A 20,000-nucleotide genomic window follows, 5' to 3' on the forward strand; every position below is an offset into this window, starting at 1 on the left:
TGCTGCTTTCTCCAGTCCTGTTGGAGTAACCGTCGTGATGACGTTGGCGTGTTGGCATGAGGCTCTGCATGTATTTGTTCATCCAGAATGCTTAACCATGTGTGCGCCAGCCTCCATCCGTGTCTTTCGGCGACCCCATGTCCATAGTTACATTGTTGGATAGACGTTGGCACACAGTCATAAAGGTGGGCATCGGCTGGCACAGGTTTGATTGAAGTGTTTCTCACAAATCACAGGAGCTTGGAGGAGGGATGAACAGCCAGCCACAGTGGGGCATGCAAGGCGGCACGGAGAACGGCACGGCCATGCCCCCGCCACATAACGCCTACAGTGGGCACGGAGAGAGGGGGCGCGCACTCTCTACTTCCTCCACCAAGGTACTATTCTTCCTCCCTTGAGGCACCTTCCTCTTCCTCATCCTCATCCTCTTCTCTGTGTGTCCTGTCCTCTCGGCCCTGTTGCACTCACCTTCAATCATACAGAACTGGGTTTCAAATCAACACTATGCAAGACTTAGCCACCTTTTTGAGGTGATGGATTTTTTTAATTTTTTTACAGGCAACTAGGTAAAGTTGGTAAGATCCCTTTATTAATTTTGATAGTCATGTGAAGGACAGATAAACACGGGCCGTTACCACTAGCCACCCAGAATGTTCACTGTGTAGTTCTGTATTCCGGGACGGAACACGCCGTGAATATCCAGTCGTGCCAACTGGGCTGTTCTCCCACGGTTCTCCATGGTTTAGGTAGTTGGCTTGCTAGGGTCATACCAAAACATATTATTGTTGCTTTAAATGGAATACATGCAGGTCTTATTTTGGGACGGCTTGGCTCTAGCCTGGAGGTTGAGGTGTGTGTTTCAGACAGGAGGTCATGTTCTGGGAAAGCCAGCATGTAAGACAGGTTTTGTTTTGTTATATTAAAGGCTGTCACCGCAGCCGCAACATTCAGCCGCGCCACAGAAACTCGGCAGGAGTTTGGTTTGGAAGTACACTGATTGTGTGATGGTGAGATGGCAGGTTTCCCTCTGCAGTGTTAATGAGGTGTTAATGAGTTGGTTTGAAGGGTTGTGTAATGCCTAATGTTGAGCTAGTGGTGGCAGCACGAGACCAAGAGTGCATATTAACAGCCTTCCTTTAAATAAGGCCTGTATTTTGTGTAGTTTGAGTGAACAGTCATATATGCTGTAAGAAAACTCTCTGTGTATTAAAGTATTTTCGCAGTTTCATATTTGGTTTCCTGTAAAGTATAAACTTGTGTTCTCTTTGAACATTTGCTTCTTTAGGTCTAAGTGCTGAATATGTTCTATTTATGTCTCAAGCCATGGTTTGGCAAATGCCCCACTAATGATGATGATAACATTGAAACCTAACCACCTCAATCTTAACTTCTCTCTTTTCTCCTCTCCCCCCTCCTCTCTGCGTCTCTCTCTGAAGCCTCCGTCAGCGCGGGAGCAGCTGGCTCTGACGCTGGGCGGAGGCGGCCTGAACTCGGATGCCCCGCGCACCAGCCGTGACTCCCTCCACTGCTCCAGCGGCTACAGCACCCAGACCACCACCCCCTCCTGCTCCGAGGACACCATCCCCTCCCACGGTCAGTCACCATCCCTGCCCCCACCCCCATCACCCTGCATATGCCTTCACTGCTGCACCCAGCTGCATGTCTCTCTAGCTGTGCTTCCATCTGTGGCTGTCTCTCTCTCTCTCTTTCTTTCTTTCTTTCTTTCTTTCTTTCTTTCTTTCTTTCTCTCCCTTTCTTTCCTTCTCTCTCTCTCTCTCTCTCTCTCAACTGTGTTTTTCCACCTGTACTTTTTTCTTTTCTTATTTGTTTCTCATGGCTATGAGCACAGCATGTTTGTGTAGAGAATCCTGCAAAACTCTTCTCGTCTCCCCATCTGTTCATTGTCCTCGGAGGACAGCATAGCCTTCAGTAACACACAAACACTCTTGACACATATAAGAGTGTCTCACTCAGAGGTTCTAACCATTAGCATTTCCTCAAAACAAAAGCGTGGGCTATGTTTGAATCTCTTTTGTCAGAGGTCTATTTAAACACAAACATTTAGTTTTTTTATGTACCTGTGAAAGAGTAGCACAAGGGCCATTTTCTCGCTGCATTTCCCCCAGAGCAGTAATTGTTTACTTTTAAAAAGCCTGACAGTCCCCCCTGCTGCCAGATTCATTAACATGAGGTGGATCTCACAACACCATCTGTAGAAGCAGTTTGTGTTTTGACTTCTCTTATTCTGAGTCACTCTGAGAAAGCCCTGTTCATTAGAGACACCAGAAACTCTTCTCAGAAACAGTCATTCCAAGAAGTGCAGTTTATGAGGGTCCCTTGCTCTATTGCTTTCGCCTGGAAAACTAAAGACCAGTATATTTGTCTGCGTCTGTCTTTTAAGCTGGCTGGCTGGCTGCACTCCACCTGGTCACACACACACACACACACACACACACACACACACACACACACACACACACACACACACACACACACACACACAGTCACTGTCTTGCAAACATGTATGCATTCATTCAAGTTAGTCTGAACAAACACATACAAAAGTGCACAAACATAAATGAGAGTATCGCCTGAGGAACACTTGTGTGTGTGTGTGGAAGCAATCACATAGTTTGCACCACAACAAACAATCCTGCATGAAGCCTGAAGGTAATGATGATGATGACACTGATGACCTTGTGTCAATCAACATCAACCACACCCCCTTTGCTACCCCATTGTGTGACCTGTGTTTGGATGTGTTCACCCGAGCATCTGCCACCACATCCACTTGCATCACCTGGCTTTTGAGAACCCCTCTCCGTGCTCTCTGTCTCTGGACCCCAGTTTAAAACGCACCTCTATATTCTCTTTCAGCCCTAAAGAAAGAGCCTCCTCTCTATGGTAGGTTGGAGTATATTCCTGTACTGATTCATGTCCATTCCCTCTTCAAAACACTCCACACTACCCCATGGCACACACACACACACACACACACACACAACACACACACGACACACACAATCACACCTCGCCAGTTATCCTGTCGAGCAGTCCAATGTCGGTCAGTGTGACATCTGTGCCCTGAAGCCACGTCATGTTGTGCCCTTTGACAGCTCAGAGAGAGAAGTAAGGAATATCACCCATGCTGTGTGGTATGTCGGCAGTTCCTACTGTGTAGTCATGTAGAGAGAGGGAGGTTTTAGTAATAGGCTTTCGAGTGTGTGTGTGTGTGTCGGGAGTTACAGATTAAGTACCCCCTAGGGCCACTAATGTGCATGTAAGGGTCTGCATGTGATGCCATTGCCCAGAAACTGTGTGTGTGTGTGTGTGTGTGTGTGTGTACAGGCATATATCTATGGGTGGGAGGTATTCAGGGCTTTTTCTCATCAACTGATAAGCCCAGTGATTCAATGATCTAGTGTGCGTCAGCCTGCTCCAGGAATAGAGCAGTGTGTGTGTGTGTGTGTGTGTGTGTGTGTGTGTGTGTGTGTGTGTGTGTGTGTGTGTGTGTGTGTGTGTGTGTGTGTGTGTGTGTGTGTGTGTGTGTGTGTGTGTGTGTGTGTGTGTGTGTGTGTGTGTGTGGTCATGGCAATTAGTCAAGGGTGAGGGACCCTGGCGTCTCCAGTCTGATAGCAACAGCCTGCATTTTAACACTGTTGTTCTGTACTGGTTGCAAGACAGTCTGATGTTCTGCCTGCTACCCCCCAAACACACGCACATACACACACACACACACACACACACACACACACACACACCCATTCCCATTCCACAACCCTCTTCCTTACCCAGCCAGAGTTTCCAGCTCTTGAAGCGCCTCTAAAGCTTGTGCCAGGGCCTCCCCAAAGTCCGACTGTGCCAAAGCAAACTCCAGCTTGCCACAAGTTGTTAAAGTGTACTTATCAGCATTAACGCCTCCATCTTTTATTGGCCTCCATCAAGTCAGATTTTCCACTTTGGGGCGAAGGCACAATATTTTTATGGTTTATTGTTTTTTTTTTCTCTCCCAAGTTTAGTAAATGCTCTCATTGTTTCTATTGTGTGTTAAAATCTCATGGAATAATTGTGTCATCCCACATAAAAAAGATTTTTTTTTTTTTCAACAGATTTATAACAAAGACTTATTGTTTTGAATTGTTAAATGTACCTTCTTTTTTTTCCTTCTTTCTTTACTTCCTTCTTCTCCTTTCCTCTCCTTCCTTCCCTGTCTCTATTTCATCACCCCTCAGACTATGACTACATCTCATTACACGGTGGCGAAGATGGCCGCATCCCAACAGACTTTGACAAGTCCTGCACGGTTCCGCGCAACAGTGACCTGAGCTTGCAGTACCGCAAGCTGTTCCAGAGCAAGCGGCCGGCGTCCACCGTCAGCCTGCTGGCCGACCCTGAGCCCCTGCTGCCCCACGGCCAGACCTCCCAGCAGGCCCTGGCGCAGCAGCGGGCAGGCTCCCACGCCACCATCCGCCGCAAGCCCTCCTCCAAGCCCAGCTTCCGCCGCGGCACCATCAGTGGCGGGGTACCCATCCCCATCAGCACCCCCCAGGTGCCCCTGCGCCCCTCGGCCTCCACCGTGGGCCTGGGCCCGGACGACAGCACCGTGCCCACAGATGGGTGGGGTAATGGTAGTAGTGGTGGTGGTGGTGGTGGAGGAGGAGGAGTAGTAAGTGGAGGGGGCGTCGTTGGCGTAGCCCACTCTGAGCTGACGACCCATTCCCGGCACAGCCTGTGCCAGTCAACGCAGAGCCTGAACACCGCTCTGGCGTCACCCTACTACTCGCTGTACCCTGGGCAGCAGCCACTGGGCAACAGCACGGAGCAGCTGTACCAGCTGAACAAGCAGCAGCAGTTTGCCCTGCACCAGCAGCAGCAGAGGCAGTACCAGCAGCAACAGCAGCAGCACTACCAACAACAACAGCAGCAACAGCAGCAGCAAAACTATCAGCACCAACAACAAAATCAGCACCAACAACAACATCAGCAACAACACCTTCAACAACAATATCAGCAGCAGCAAAATCATCCACAACTACAACATCAGCAACAATATCAGCAACAACAACAACAACAACCACCACAACATCAACATCAGTATCAACAACAGTTACAGTTACAGCAACATCTTCACTACCAGCAGCAGCAGCATCAGCAGCAGCAGCCCCAGCAGCCAGGCCACCCCCACCAGGCTGATCACACACAGCACAGCACCAACGCTGTGGGGCTACCAGGAGAAAGTGACCACTGTGCCCCAGCCCCGCCGTTACAGCTTCAGCTGCAGGAGGTTGGCAGCGGAGGTCCAGAGGGCACAGACGAGGGCACGAGTCCAACGGAGCCATGCGGAGGAGAGGGCAACATGCTGACCATGATCCGCCGGGTCAAGCTGAGGCGGACGATCACCAACGACCGCTCGGGGCCGCTCATACCCCCAAACCATCTAAACTAATGCTGCCTCTGCTGGCACCCGAACCAGTGCACAGCAGTGCGGCACGACGCAACCCCTCGATGCTCCCCTCCTCCTTCCTGTTCCTGTCCAAACACGTTAAGCCTTTGAAGGAGGGCTGCTGAAGCATTGTCCTCACGATTTAAAAGTCACAAAAGGTCTGAAAAGAAACCAAGAAAGGAAAAACAATGACGTTTGTTTGGGATTTTTAGTTTCTCTCTGAAACTGCACTGTGCTAAACAAATGTTGTCAGTGTCGTCAAGCATAGACAGTCGTCCGTGTGAATGTCGCCTAATTTAAAATTTGCTGGCTATATATATATAGACCATCAGAGCTTAAGATATATATACAGTATATAAATATATATATATATAAAAGTTATATGTTTATATTGTCATTGAGAAAAAAATGATTAAAGATGGCCTTGCTTCTTCAGTCTTATTATTGCCTCTGGTCAGAAACTGTATATATTAGTGTTATATTGGAGAAACAGTTTATTGTTTTTTTTGTTTGTTTTGATGTTATATTTTAATTTAGTTGGTAATATAGCACTGGCGTCTTCTCCCGGTTATCTATTTTTGTACAGAACATGGACTGGGTATCAAAAGGACTGGATGTCTGCCTTGTAAAGCCCAACCTCGCTTTGTTGGGCACATGTCGCTGATCACACAGGCCAGCATATGAGAATCAAAGACGCTGCACAAGAAAGAATGCCTGAAGGTCAAAAGATGCAATTGCGGGACTCGTAGACACTATTTGGACAATGAGTGAGAGTTTTTAACGTGATAAAAAGAGACACAGTTTTGTGTTTTGAGACACAGAGAGACAAAGCCAGTGGTCTGCACTCTCTGTGGTTGGGAGGGCTAATGTCAACTCCGACCAGAGGCAAACCCATTCTTCTGAGTGTCTTCTGTTCAGTTGTAGTTCTCTCATTTTTTTTTTTTTGGTTTGGTGGCATCTTCTCCACTTACCATTTCAGGTAAAGATTTTTTCTTATGTTGTTCTTAAGTGCTTTATTCCAGGGGTGTCGACATCCTGTTTTCTTATTTGAATGTGGTGCTAATTTGAGTTCTGATCTCTGTTCAGGCCGAGCTGTCAAATAGCCAAATCAATTTGATGAAGTCCCATACTCCCTTCTTGTGTGTCTCTTCTGGTGGCTGTTGGGGACGTTTGTTTTATTGGGATTGGGCCAACCTCTGGCGTAACAGTCTGCACCCTGGCCCCTGTTTTGAAGTAAATTATTCCAAAGTTTGGGTTTGTTCCCGAAAGCGGGGTGTGTTAGAGGCCTATGCACTGTTCCTCCTGCAGCCCTCTGGCCACACCAAGGCTGCGCCGGCTGAGGAGGTGACCCTCCTCTGGAACCCTCCTACTCGCCTAAGAGAGAGAACCCTCTTACCTGTACATACAGACCCCTTTCTCCATCTCTGCGCAGACACACATACACACACACACACACACACACACTGTGCTGTGTTAGAGGGTCAGACACATGGTTCAAGTTCTTCATTCTTTTTGTTTTTATCATGACTTTGTCTCATTAATGTTATTTTATTATTTTACATTGCCTTTGCTCTTTTATTTTTATTTGTGTCATTTGCTCTTTGCTGTTTACCTTGTTAATTGCATTTGAGACTAAGCCCACCTACCGAGGGCCTTCTCTTCTTCAGTAAATAAATTTAATTTGATCGAAGATCCCCACCGTTATCAAGCGAGATTTGGATTCTGTGTAGACAAGGGGTTATCGTCATCAGTTCATCAGTGTCCTTAGTTGCTAGCTGTGTGTGTGTGTGTGTGTGTGTGTGTGTGTGTGTGTGTGTGTGTGTGTGTGTGTGTGTGTGTGTGTGTGTGTGTGTGTGTGTGTGTGTCGCGTGCGTGCGTGCGTGCGTGTGGGATGGTGTCTATGCCCAGGTGTGAAGTGCTGTGGGTGAAACTAATGCAGGACATTTAGTTTCTCTGTTATACTTTCTCTCCCTTCACCTGCTTGCGTCTATTTGTGCCGAGTAAGGCTAAAAATCATTGATTGTTCTAATGTTTGTGTTTGTGAAAACCAAAGAGATTTTACTGATAAATCTTCAAATGATTTGAAATAATTGTTTCCAGTGCACTTCATACTTTTGTGCATTGTGCCGACACAGTTTTGATGATTAATTCAAACTTTCAGTGTTGGACCTTTTGTATAATGCCCATAAAAACAACTATACCTGTCTAGGAAAAAGAATAGAATACACCTTGTCTGATTGAATTAATATGCACTCATTTTTTTTTTTTTCTTAGAACAGACTCCAGGAGCTCACTATGAGAATCCATGAATGAGAATCAGTCAGTGTCGGCCTTCTATTCTGCTAATCTGCTGGAAGCGACTGTGCCTCTTACTCCACCCCTTGACAGCACTGCCCGTTTGGAACAGCTCTTTTCAAACGGAGAACAAAACTGTCTGGACAATCATGAGAGGATTGCACAGAAATAAGATATCATGCTGGCACACACAACATTAACCTCTCTCTCTCTCTCTCTCTCTCTCTCCACCCACCTATCTCTTGCTCCTTCTTTCTCTCTGTCATCTCATATTCCTCCATCGAGGTTCTTCCATTCTTCTCCTCATCCCCCCTCATCTGACACCTCACCCTCGCACCTGTCGCCACCGATCCAGTTACCTCCTCCGCCATCCACTGTACGGCCGGCCCCATTGTTCTGCATCTCTTCTTTCTCCTCTCCCTCTCTCTTTCCCCTCTCCCTCCATTTCTCTCTTGTCCTCTCATGTGGCCGGCGTTGGTATAGTTGTGGTTTGTGAGCAAGGATTGCCTTACCTGAGGCCTTTCTCCTGGGAGGACCGGAGGACATAGCCTCTCTCGTAGGTGATGGGGTTTTCTTTGCCCGGCACGGCGTAATTATAGAGCTTATCGTCCAGGCGCTGGGGCTTTTTGATGGGTTTATGGGGCCCTGCTGTAGTTTAACCCCTTGCTAATGTGATTAGCTTTGCTTGGCATGGCATGGCTCCTGTAAATGCCTAAGCTGATGTAGTAATGGCCAGATTGGAAGTGGACAGGCCTTTTAACTTTAGAGGTTTCAAGGGAATTATCTTACATCTGCAGCCCTGTGTGTGTGTGTGTGTGTGTGTGTGTGTGTGTGTGTATGTGTGAGCGAGAAAGGAAGAGGAAGTGTGTGTGTGTGTGTGTGTGTGTGTGTGTGTGTGTGTGTGTGTGTGTGTGTGTGAGGGGTGAGCGAGTGAGTTACAGGGAGAACTGAGAGAGAAAGTGCTGAGGAATCCCTAACTGCAGTTCTTTTACTTCTCTACAGCCACCACTCTTCCTGTCCCCTCATGAATGAAGCAATGAGTTGTGGTTCATTGACATGTTGCGTAAACAGCGGTTGTGAGTCGCTCCCGATGAACCGCTCAGTCACCAAACATCCTAGCCTAAAGAACCCACAGCCACATAGCCTTCGGTCGCGTTCCCAGAGATCCTCAAGAAGTCTCAATACCCTGCATACAAACCACCAAACCATGCTCTTATTTTACTTTAATAACTCAGCAAAACATTAAATGAGGTGGTATTTCAAACCAAGGAGCTTTAATCTCAGTGTGAGGAGCTGAGAGTCCTTTAAGGCTGTAGGGCTGACCCCCGGTTGGCCAGAAGTTTGCTGTGGTTTTTAAAGGGAGTTGATCTCTAAAATGTCCCTGTTATTCACTGTGTGTCTCTTTTATATATATATATATGTGTGTGTGTGTGTGTGTTAAAGTTGAGGCCTTAAAAGAAAAGAATTGTGGGTTTTAAATACACAAAACAAAACAGATTGTTGCATCTTTTAACTCTCATTTTTTTCCATGTGTAATGTAATTCATTACATTTCACTTTCCCTGCAGTGGCTATTGTGAAGGTTTCCATCTCAAACTGGCCAATTACAGGAACTACCTCATTGGTATTTGACCCTTAGAATTTGAAGTATTACACACGTTTTGGAAAAATGGGCAGTTAAGCAAAATTACATTGACTGTCTTAAATGTATTAGAATTAGAACCTAGGATAGTGTTGTGTTTTTATTTGTAGAGATGAGTCACCCTTTACTGAATGCCCAGTGTAAACAAACCTTATTGGTTTGATGGATACCGTAAACAAATGTCAGCATGACTAAGCAAACAAAGATAGAGCGTGATTCTGCCGGTGATCTCATCAGCCCTGGATTCCGTTCAGGATTACACGGCTCTTGCGTGAGCCTGCGTCACCTGTTCCTCTCTTCCTCGGACACAAGGGGGCGCCAAAAGCAGAGAAACGCAGAGACCACGAGTCATTTCCAGTCAGCGGTGGGCCATTCCGGTCAAGAGGCGGATGAGGAATTGTTACGTCGTTTGCCGGCTGTCTTAGTAACCCAAGCTGAGTAAGGCACTGCATATATCGGTATTTTAACAGTTCAACCCGTAAATCAAATAATTGAAATATTCTGATTTTTCACACATACACTAAAACAGTGGGACCGTTAAAAACACAATTTTTACTGTAGCCTATGACACATTTTCTGGTACATCTTGCTGTGCTGTGAGATGACTGATCTTTGAGGGCCTGGTCTAGACTCTGGGACTTCACCAATGAATCAAATAACTAACTGTACAATCAGTTAGAAAGCCCATCTGGAGGTGTCTTGCTCCTTTTCACAGTCTCACTTCTGTTATTATCTGGTCATGCTTGACGAAGCGCTTCTGAGGTGAAGAGGCCGTGCATATCTAGTTGAGGCTCTCGATTCTGTGGACTGGCTTTCATCGGCGTGATGGTAGGGGAGGGGAAGAGAGGGGTTGATTCACTGTTCCATCATTCCAGGCCTGCAGACTGCTGTTGACTCACTTCCAGAGCGTTAAGTTTATCCAAGCCTCAGCCACGTTGCCATATGACCACAGACACACTGCTCTGAACTTTGCTCCAATTACCGCAGCCTACTGCAGCTCTTGAGAGAGAGAGAGAGAGTGTGTGTGTGTGTGTGTGTTATAACTTGCACATGACATTGAGACAGGGGGACTTGTGTAACATAAAAACAACAGCATCCTCAGAAGAGAGAGGAGGTTAATGGATGACTAAGCCCTAACCAAAAGCCCCCTACTCCCCAGCCCCCGCCAGTCAATGGGGCGTATTGTGATCCCTTTCCCTGGATGTCTTGATGCGGTTTGAAATGGTGTCTGTGCGTGTGTCAGTGGCTCTGTGTGTCTTGTGGCTAATGCCCTACTCATCTGCAGTTTCATCCACTCCCTCCTATCATATCCGCTCCCATTAGTTGTTATTCCGGCTGGGAACTTCGAGGGAGGAGGCATCTCAGGCTAGCTTTCCTTGCTCCAGGTTGGTTTAGTCATATTAAATAGCACATTGTCCTAGTGTGAGCTTGTTGAAAAGTACTCCCTGGCTTGTACTGATGAGCCTAACCTTAAGGCAATTGGGTGGACCTGCCAATATTAGTTACACGTGCACTGAATGGTACATTGCTGATATGACTGGAAGATACAGTAGCAGTTTCTTCATTCGATCTTGTCCTGCTAGTGTCCAGTGTCAGGCTCAGAAATCATCCAGTCCACCTTGCCTTCTGAAAGAGAAAAACGTTGCCAATTCAACACATAAAAAGGAATACAAAGATTGAACTGGTTACATTCGCATTCATTTTGTTCAAATACTGTGTGCTTCGGAACCCTGGCTTTCAGCACCGAAGATTTAGCACCGCGCCTCTCTGTGCTGTAACCAATTGTTTCGGCCTGTGACGGGCTGTAAATTTGGATGATTCAGTGGTGAGTCTAAGCATTTTCAAAAAGAGAAACATGAGCAGGTTCCTGTGACCTGACGCGTCATGATATCTCTCGGTGTGTGTGAGAACATCTCTGTGTTTGGCTGTGCCTGTCATTGCGAGCCCCCCTGAGGGAGTTGTCGGCGGGAAGGCCTGCCTCAGAAGCGCTCCCTTCAAAGGGACCGTCTCGTCCTCATCAATCCCTAATCATCCTGCGTGGGAGGACCTGCATGCCAGTTTGACTGTAAACCCGCTGCTTATCAGTGTCTGCCGGTGCTCTTTGCAGTACTGCCCAACCCATGCCATAGATACAAATTAGACCTTGTATTTATGTGCTGTCAAATGTGCCGGTTTCGTTTTGTGCTTTGAAGTAAACAATTACACAATTATGGAAATTAAGTAAAGGGTTGACTAAGTAGAGCCATAAATCTGTAGCCCAGCCCCCCAAAAAATCACTTTGCTGGAACTTTCTCTGGTCTTTTATACATAACAATTGTGTTACAAAAGACTGAAAAGTGATGACTTCCGGGATAAGATGTATTTGTGTGGGTTCCCGAGTGGCTGGACAAGGATGGCTTTGTAAAGTAGGTGAGCCTTGCCTGAGGCATGGAATTAGGGATGGTCATTGTTTGTGACCCTCCCACCAATTTCACACCCCTGATTTAGTTCATAAAATGCCCCCCTGGGCCCCAATTAGCAGCCCCCTTTCCTGTAGATCAGTCTAGGAAGGAAGAAAGAATGCGAGGAAGAAGGATAAGACGCATACTATGTTTTCAAAAACCCAAACAAGAATATTGTCATAGCCTTACTTAATCAAACATAATTTCGAATTCATTACGGGAAAAAAAAGGATGTTCTGCTTGTGTCTCCATCTCTTTCATGGATGTTCTGCTTGTGTCTCCATCTTCTTCATGGATGCTCTGCTTGTATCTCTATCCTCTTAATGGATGTTCTGCTTGTGTCTCTATCCTCTTAATGGATGTTCTACTTGTGTCTCCATTCTCTTAATGGATGTTCTGCTTGTGTCTCCATCTTCTTCATGGATGTTCTGCTTGTGTCTCCATCCTCTTAATGGATGTTCTGCTTGTGTCTCCATCCTCTTAATGGATGTTCTGCTTGTGTCTCCATCTTCTTCATGGATGTTCTGCTTGTGTCTCCATCCTCTTAATGGATGTTCTGCTTGTGTCTCCATCCTCTTAATGGATGTTCTGCTTGTGTCTCCATCTTCTTCATGGATGTTCTGCTTGTGTCTCCATGTTCTTCATGGATGTTCTGCTTGTGTCTCCATCCTCTTCATGGATGCCAGGCTCCCACATCTTCGGTTGTCATGTGTGTCTGATCATGTGCAGAAGGGACACAGCTGTCACTCTGAAGCCCTCTAGGGTGTCATTAAGAGCACCCAAATCTAATTTGCAGCCTTGCTAGAGTTACACAACTGCAGTACTGCTCCAAGCCTAGATCTACTGCAGACATTTCCAGAGGCATATGCAGGGGTGGGCCATGGAGGACCTGGTCCAATCAGTTAAGATACTGGATTTCAACACGGGATGCCTCTGACAAGCAATCTCATCTCACACTCTAGTCATAAAAGCTCTTTAAAAACTAAAACTTTATAGCAAAGCTAAAACTAAAGTACCATTGACTAAGGTTTAATATAGATAAAGCAAGCAGTAAAATATTTTAAAAATGAGGTAAAGCAAGCAGTTAGAAATAAGCCCAAGCTAAGAAAAAAACTGTAATATTCACAAGCTACGCTTAGGGTACATTTAAATACATTCCTGCTTTAACTAACTTCGCGCTTTTAGGGAGTAGAGTGGCGGTACCGAGGGAGGTCGAGCAGCCGGTTGATGTCTATGAGGCACACATCCCCCACTCTCCCCCTGAAAGCGCTGTGGAGGGCATTTTCAGGCCCACCCACATTGTGTCTGTGCCCACCTCCACTCTCATTTTCTGGCAAAGCCCCTGGTTGGTTGGCTCCTCTGTGTCTCTGCGTCAAAAAAAGAAGTCAGTGTGCCTGATGCCCTGTGAGTTTCCATGGCCTACTCAGAATGCCCCTTCATTGCTGTTATTCAGTTTGTCATCTCTCTCTTTGAAAATTAGTCAGTTTCAGTGTTTCGTGTGCCAGTGAGAAGAAGCGAACCTGAAAGTTCCTTTGAAAGGAGCATCTGTCATTTCAAATATACCTCATGCTTTATCTTTATTTGTATGGTTTTATTTTTTTTTAATTGTTAACAGTGATCTTTGTTAGGGGTGTAAATTGACAAGCTGGGATGAGTCTGTGTGTTCCTCTCTAGTGACAGTTGTGCCATACCTCTCCTGGACCCTGCCTCACCTCTTCTGGTCATTAGTCCCAGGCATGGTAGGCATTGAGTGTTTCCGTCGGGTTGTTTATTTTATGACCTTGCAGACTGATAGCTGGGGTTACAGGAGCTCAGCAGGCTTTGTTCCTCTGCCAAATGCACTCTGGACGGTTGCAGGAATGACTTTCTTGGACTGTGTTGTGCTTCCTGTCATCTTCAAACACACAGAAGCGAAACAAATGATTCAGAGCAACACTGTGGGCAAGGCAGTTTCCTAACACACGCTAACAGCACGCTAAACTGGCCTTTTGTCCCAGTTTGACAAAGGAAGGCGGTTAGGCAGTTCCTTAAATGTAAAATGCTTTTTATTTACCCCCACTCCTGCCTTTGTGGGTAATATGAGATAAGCACACCAGTTAAGCTATTTCATTTATGACAGGAAACAAAAGGGCAATAAAAGTTATTTTTTAACAGGTGCCATCGTGACACACAAAAAGCTTCAGCCAAACAGATAACGATCATCTGGTAAGCGGGGCACACAGCACAACACACTCACTGGGCATAACCAGTGCCAGCTGCAGTTTTCAGCTCTCATGAGGAAGAGGGAGAAGGTAAACAAAAGCACCTCTCAGCGAGGGAGCTTTCCCGCCAAAACGCAGCCCGACTCAGTCCTCAGTGACCGCGTTCCTATGGCAACTGCAGCCTGTTGTCCACAAGTCCACGTGAGGGGGGAAGACTTAGGGGGCAGGCGCAGGGTTCTTGGAAACTAGACTAGAGTGCACCAGGTTTGCTCTGAGATAATTAGACTTGGCATGTTCCCAGCAGAGAAGGAGGCCATTGTTAGGTACCCCCAAAATTGAATTTCTTTGGAGACATCAGAAAGCTCTGCACAATGGCCTCCAGGATGTAAAGAGTCCTTAATGGATGACGGCAGTCCTTAAAGTGTGACCTAGGCTGGATATGTGTGTGTGTGTGTGGTAGTGTAGTGACGTTGTGTCACCTCACTGCCACTAGATGCCCTCGTTTTGTAAGTCTAGATAGGCTTATAGGAGTGTACTGTACATGCAACTTGTACACTGATACAGGCATTCAGGTAACACTGAACTCAAGCAGAGGTGACCTGAGATGCAGGCTGCATCCACACAAGCGCTCCGGACCTTTCTTGACTGACCGGCCGGCTCTCAGGTCAGCCCTTTGACTTTCACCCAGGGCTGGATACTTGGGTCTCAGCTGCCGCTAATGGCCTAAGCAGATTGCAGCGGTGTTGTTGCCTGCCAGGCAAAAAGATCAGGGGTATCTGTGACTCTCATCTCATCTGGGCTCACCTCCTCTGTCCCCCCTCTGCTCCCCTGAGGAAGGTCTCAGCTAGTGGGTGACAGGCGGCGCCGGCCCATTAAAGCCCGGAAAGATTTTTTAATGGAAACCTTCACTGAGCACGTGTTACTCTAGGCATGTGGTCTCGTTTTAGTTACGGGCCTCTCTCTCTTTGTTTTTGGTTGCTCGACATCCCTGTTATCTTTTGAAAAGCTTTTTCCTCTACCACCTTCCCCCCCCCCCCCTTTTTTTTCTCTTCCGCTCTTTCTACATTCATTTTTTTTTACTTTCTTTCTTTCTTTCTTTCTTTCTCAGGCCATACTATTTTCTGGAGATCGCGCTTCTATGGATCCCCCGCCCCCTGGAAGTGGCCTCACTGACCTTTTGTTCTTTACTGTGCTGGCTGTGTGAAACCGGAGAGAGCCAGAGCGAGAGGGAGGGAGCTCGGGCAAAAGCGCGCCAACGGCCAGCTAATGGGAGCGCAGAGAACCAAGGCAGCCAGCAGCTGGGCGAGGAATTCCTGCATGCCGTACAGTTCTGACAAAGGGAGGGTCTGTTTCCCGCCAGCCCTATGCAAATCTCTGGACACGTGCCATGCCTGCATTCTTGTGAGCGACTCCTTTTCCAAGGAAGGAGCGAGAAAGGGAGAGAGAGAGAACGAACAAACGAGCAAACGAAAGAAAGAAAGGAAGAAAAGCAGGAGCAGGAAGGGAAGCTTGTGAGGGAGGACTTAACCCCTGTTTGACCAGCAGAATGCTAACCTCCCTTCTCAACTGCTCTTTCTCTCTTTATCTCTGCCTCTCCCTATCCCTCTCTCTCTCTCTTTATCCCTCTCTCTCCACCTGCCTCTAACTGCCCCTGTCTGAGGCCAGCCAAGCTCTTTGTTTGATTGGATAAAGCTGACGTGTGTGTGTTCTCTCTCTCTGCGCTGCTGTGGTCCATTTAGTCTCTCCGCCACATTCAATACATCTTAGTTGCATTGCCTGATTCTGATTAAAAAACACACTAGTTCAATTCTTGTACTCGGGCTCTCTAAATATCTCTCTTTACCTCTCTCTCTCTCTCTCTCTCTCTCTCTCTCTCTCTGTCCATAGCCAGAATAAATGGCTCAGTGCTGTACCTCATGTGAATGGTGGAAAAGCAGAGACTTTGAACTCGAGAGGAGGCTAGGTTTCATATTTCCCGGCAGATGCATGCATGGGAATATCTTTAACCCATTTCCCTGGAAACTACCACCAGATGGACAGACATTATGAAGTGATCTCTATCTTCTTTTTTTTAAGTTCCTTGCAAGTTGTAAGCTGCCTTTTTCCCTCCTACACACACACACACACACACACACACACACACACACACACACACACACACAAACACACACAATCACCTCCCACTGGCTCCTTGCCTTTTATCATTGGCCTGTCAACACTCCCACAAACTTCTCACCGCTGTGGAGCATGTGAGCTGTCCCAGGTGTGACAATCCCACAGGGGCCCTCGGGGGGCTTCCAGTCACGCTGTGGCCTTCAAGGCTCCACAAGAACTAGTATAGGGGGCTCGGCTCTCACACCCCCTACCCCAGATACCTCCTCCTCCCTCTGCTCCTCTCTGTGAAAGGGCTACTTTCTTTTTAAATGCCTCTTGCCCCTCCCTTCTTCTCACTCACCGTGAAGGTACCAGGGGGAAGTCCACGTGCCTCAAAAATCATCTCGGCCCTCTCCTGTAAAACTGCGAACAGCCCCTCAGGCCTCGTGAGAGGGGCCGAGACTGTTTTGCTGTCAGCCCACAGTACCGTATGCAGCTTGCGAAACACATTGCTGGCATTGCAGAAATGTACGCGCAGCCTGAGTCCTCTGCCATAAACATGACATACGGCACGACGGTAAATCTATCATCGGCGATTGGAAGGCAGAAGAAGGATCAGTCCGAAGCCAATATATCCCTCACTGAGCCGCGGGGGATCAATGCCGGTGAAGAAACTAGGGCTGAGGCTCTCTCTGCGTGTTTCCAAACGGATCTCTTACAGACACTTTGATTTGCAGTAAATGTTACTTGCACTTAGAACAAGTTACCATTTATTGCATACCATTGTATTTGTAATGTCAGGACACTGTGTGGAATTGCGGAGAGTGGACTGTATGGTTTCAGAGAGAGATCTGTCTGAAAAATCAGTGTGGTTTGGGAGAGAGCAAAGGTGGTGGATTATGTGTGTGTGTGTGTGTGTGTGTGTGTGTGTGTGTGTGTGTGTGTGTGTGTGTGTGTGTGTGTGTGTGTGTTCGTTTCTGTGTTTGTGTGACAAAGAAGAGTATGAATGTTTAAGTGTGACAACATAACACAAGCATGAGCATGTGGTCAGTCAGATATAGGATGCACTGTGTGAAGCCAGAGAGATTGCTCACACACACACACACACACACACACACAGAGAGAGAGAGAGAGAGAGAGAAGGGAAGCGAGCTGGAGGTGAGTGAACATTCTCCAGGGAGCTACTGTACTCCAGCTGGCTGATTCACTCCCCTCCTTCAGTGAGTGTACTGTATGCTTGTGTGTGTGAGAGAGAGAAAGAGAAAGAGGTTATTGTACATTTGTTCTGTGTGTGTGTTTATGTGTGTGTCTGTACTGTTTGTAAATGACTTCTACATGTGGACATGGGTCAGGCTTCAGTCAGTATGCGTCTTGCTCAGTTCTCAGACTGTGTGTGTGTGTGTGTGTGTGTGTGTGTGTATTAGGGTGTGGATCGGGTCGAGTTTTTCTGTCCGAGCCCGGCCAGCGTCCCACAGAGTAGTGCCTGAGCCCGGCCCGAGCCAGACAGCCATTCAAATATTCTGTCCAAACCCGACCCAAGCCCGATGGAGTGAATGTCTCAACTGTTTATACTAATGAAACATTTACTTCCTGACTTACTTTATGAATAGCCTGCCTTTATTAAACTTGGGCATCAACAGATAAATGCACTCGCTCAGACACACAAGTGCTGTTAAACGCACAAGCGCATACAAGAGGGTCAATAAGCATATTGAAATTCAATCGTTCACAGTGCAGGAACAAAATTAATTAGCCTACACATAAACACTAGATAAACTTAAGAAGAGGCACAACAAACAAGTCTTACTATTGAAGATCTTTTTTTTTCTTGGAAACTTTAATTGCACTGCAACGTTTGTTATAAAACTATCTACATAGTCCAACCATCGAGGTTTAATCCATGTTGTTGTGGAGAAAAAGGATGGCATCAATCATATTTCATTAAAAATGCACACTTCTTACGATGACATATCCGACTTCGCATCCACTATTAAGCAGAAAGAGCTACATACTGTACATTAGATTTCCCTTTGTTTAGTATCGTTTTAAACTCCCCAGATGACAGTTTCTTTTTAACTCCTTCATGATGCCAGTTTGCCGCCTGTCCAACCTCTAGTGTGTGTGTGTCAGTTTGCCGCCTTTCCAACCTCTAGTGTGTGTGTGTCTGTCTGTAAGGGCCCGTCCACACAGAATTTGGATTGCCTGAATCCGGAAAGAAATATGGTCGGATCGGCTTCTCGTCCACACAAACCCGGCAAATTGGGTCACTGATTCAGCAACCTTTTGAATCCGGTCTCCAGATTGGGTAGATTCGAACCCGCCAGCGGATCCCTGTTCGTGTGGACGCCTGATCCGGACACTTTCTAAGTCGATGATGTCATTGCCCCACGTGAACGCCCCACACCCCGCCTAGCAATTTCAGCCTGAACCCTTATTAACCCCACTGTGTCACTTCATAACATCAACAACATAAACTAAATTGATTTTGTTAAACAGCTGGTTAGGAAAGGGATGACATTAACAAGCCACACTTTAGTCTATCACTGTTTAATCTATTTGCAACAGACCATTGTTTAAAACCAGTTTTCAAAAGTGTCAGCAATAGCCTATATGAGCAAATCTGACGTAAAATAATTTGTATTATAGACGGAAGTTTCAAAATGGTAACTTAACACAAACAAGGGTTACACAAGGGTTATGGCAAAGTGCGTGATTCTAACTAGTCCGGTTTGAGTGCTGTAGAACAGTGATTTCAGGTGGTAGAGAAGTCTAGTAGTCCAGTAGTTGGATCTCGACTTGTCTCTTCTGTCACTTCTGACGTCTTTACAGCGGATTCAACCACCTCACTCCAGCGTTTTTCTTGACACTGCTCAGTGTGGACGCGATAAAAAAAGGTACCTGATCCAAAAAAAAAATCTGGATTCAGGCAATCCAGGTTCCGTGTGGACATGGCCTGAGTCTCTTCTCTCTGTTCCTGGCCTTGCATTCAAAGGAGGGGGGGGGGGGTTGGGTGGCGGTGAAGGGGAGGCGTTTTACCAAGAAGCAGCTTGAGCTTCAGGCAGAAGCCTCAGGCGCCCTCTGGCCTGCGGCCGTGTATCTGGAGTAGTGTGAGGAGGTGCGCTGTCTCCAGCCTACTATCATTACACACCACACCACTTCCTCCACTTCACAGGGGCTCTACCACACACATACGTGCACACACACGCACACGCACACAAACCCACACACAGATATATATATATATATATATATATATATATATATATGTACACACACTTGTATACCACAAACATTCACACATACACACATACACACACTCACGAATTCAACCTCGGTCAGTGAAAACTTTACAGCTCACGTAAACCCCTTTGTGAGGCCTGTTCTCCTCTGTCTTTTCTAAAAAAAAGGTCCCTCCCTGTCTCTTTTCAGCTGGAGGTTCATTACACTAAATGAGACTGAGTCACATGATTTGAGTTTGCATTTTTTAGTTCTGTGAAAAGCAGGAATGTGAAAGTGGAAAAGGAAAGTACCGTCACCACGCTCATTCCGTCTGTGTGGCAGTCACCGTCTTGCACGCCACACACTATGTCTGTCCTTGTGGACCACACACACACTTTTCGGTCAATTTTTCAAGAACTAAGCTTTGAAAACTGTGTCAGATGTTTGTTTGAGTAACTCCCCTTCGACACACTTGAGAAGGTTTTGCCTCTTTGTGTGGATATATTGGTGTGTGTTTCTGTGTGTGTGAAACTCAAGTCTGAGCAGGGGCGCTTTGTCCATAAGGGCAATTTGGGCGGCACACTGCTGAACGGGAGAAGGAGATCTTTCTTTTCTGTCCCATTCTACCACTAGACCCTCTGATCTGCCTCTGAATGACATTGTCCA

At 46.7% G+C, this 20,000-nt stretch overlaps 1 protein-coding gene and 1 long non-coding RNA gene across 3 annotated transcripts in view; one reads left to right on the plus strand and one right to left on the minus strand.

The window, feature by feature from the left end:
* The window catches only part of mtss1 (MTSS I-BAR domain containing 1), a gene marked incomplete at its 5' end in the record, with an annotated part of 62,276 nt that extends 55,278 nt beyond the window's left edge, over positions 1–6,998 (plus strand). Inside the window, 4 exons of the mRNA XM_080846769.1 lie at positions 237–377; positions 1,437–1,593; positions 2,878–2,904; positions 4,233–6,998. Of these exons, the coding sequence (XP_080702895.1) occupies positions 237–377; positions 1,437–1,593; positions 2,878–2,904; positions 4,233–5,446 (1,539 nt within the window). The 3' untranslated portion in view covers positions 5,447–6,998. The remainder of the gene's footprint in view (positions 1–236; positions 378–1,436; positions 1,594–2,877; positions 2,905–4,232) is intronic.
* A 1,874-nt stretch (positions 6,999–8,872) lies between these two features.
* Positions 8,873–20,000, minus strand: part of LOC308371853 — a 21,306-nt gene continuing 10,178 nt past the window's right edge. The window contains exons 2-3 of one of the 2 annotated variants that reach the window (XR_013968810.1): positions 13,533–13,714; positions 8,873–11,005 (exon numbers count right to left, since the gene is read on the minus strand). This is a non-coding gene — a long non-coding RNA (uncharacterized lncRNA). Of the gene's footprint in view, positions 11,006–13,511; positions 13,715–20,000 lie in introns of both variants that reach the window. The other variant, XR_013968811.1, reaches the window with a different exon arrangement.

This window comes from Sprattus sprattus (assembly GCF_963457725.1).
Source record: "Sprattus sprattus genome assembly, chromosome: 10".
In the NCBI taxonomy this organism is placed as follows: domain Eukaryota; kingdom Metazoa; phylum Chordata; class Actinopteri; order Clupeiformes; family Clupeidae; genus Sprattus; species Sprattus sprattus.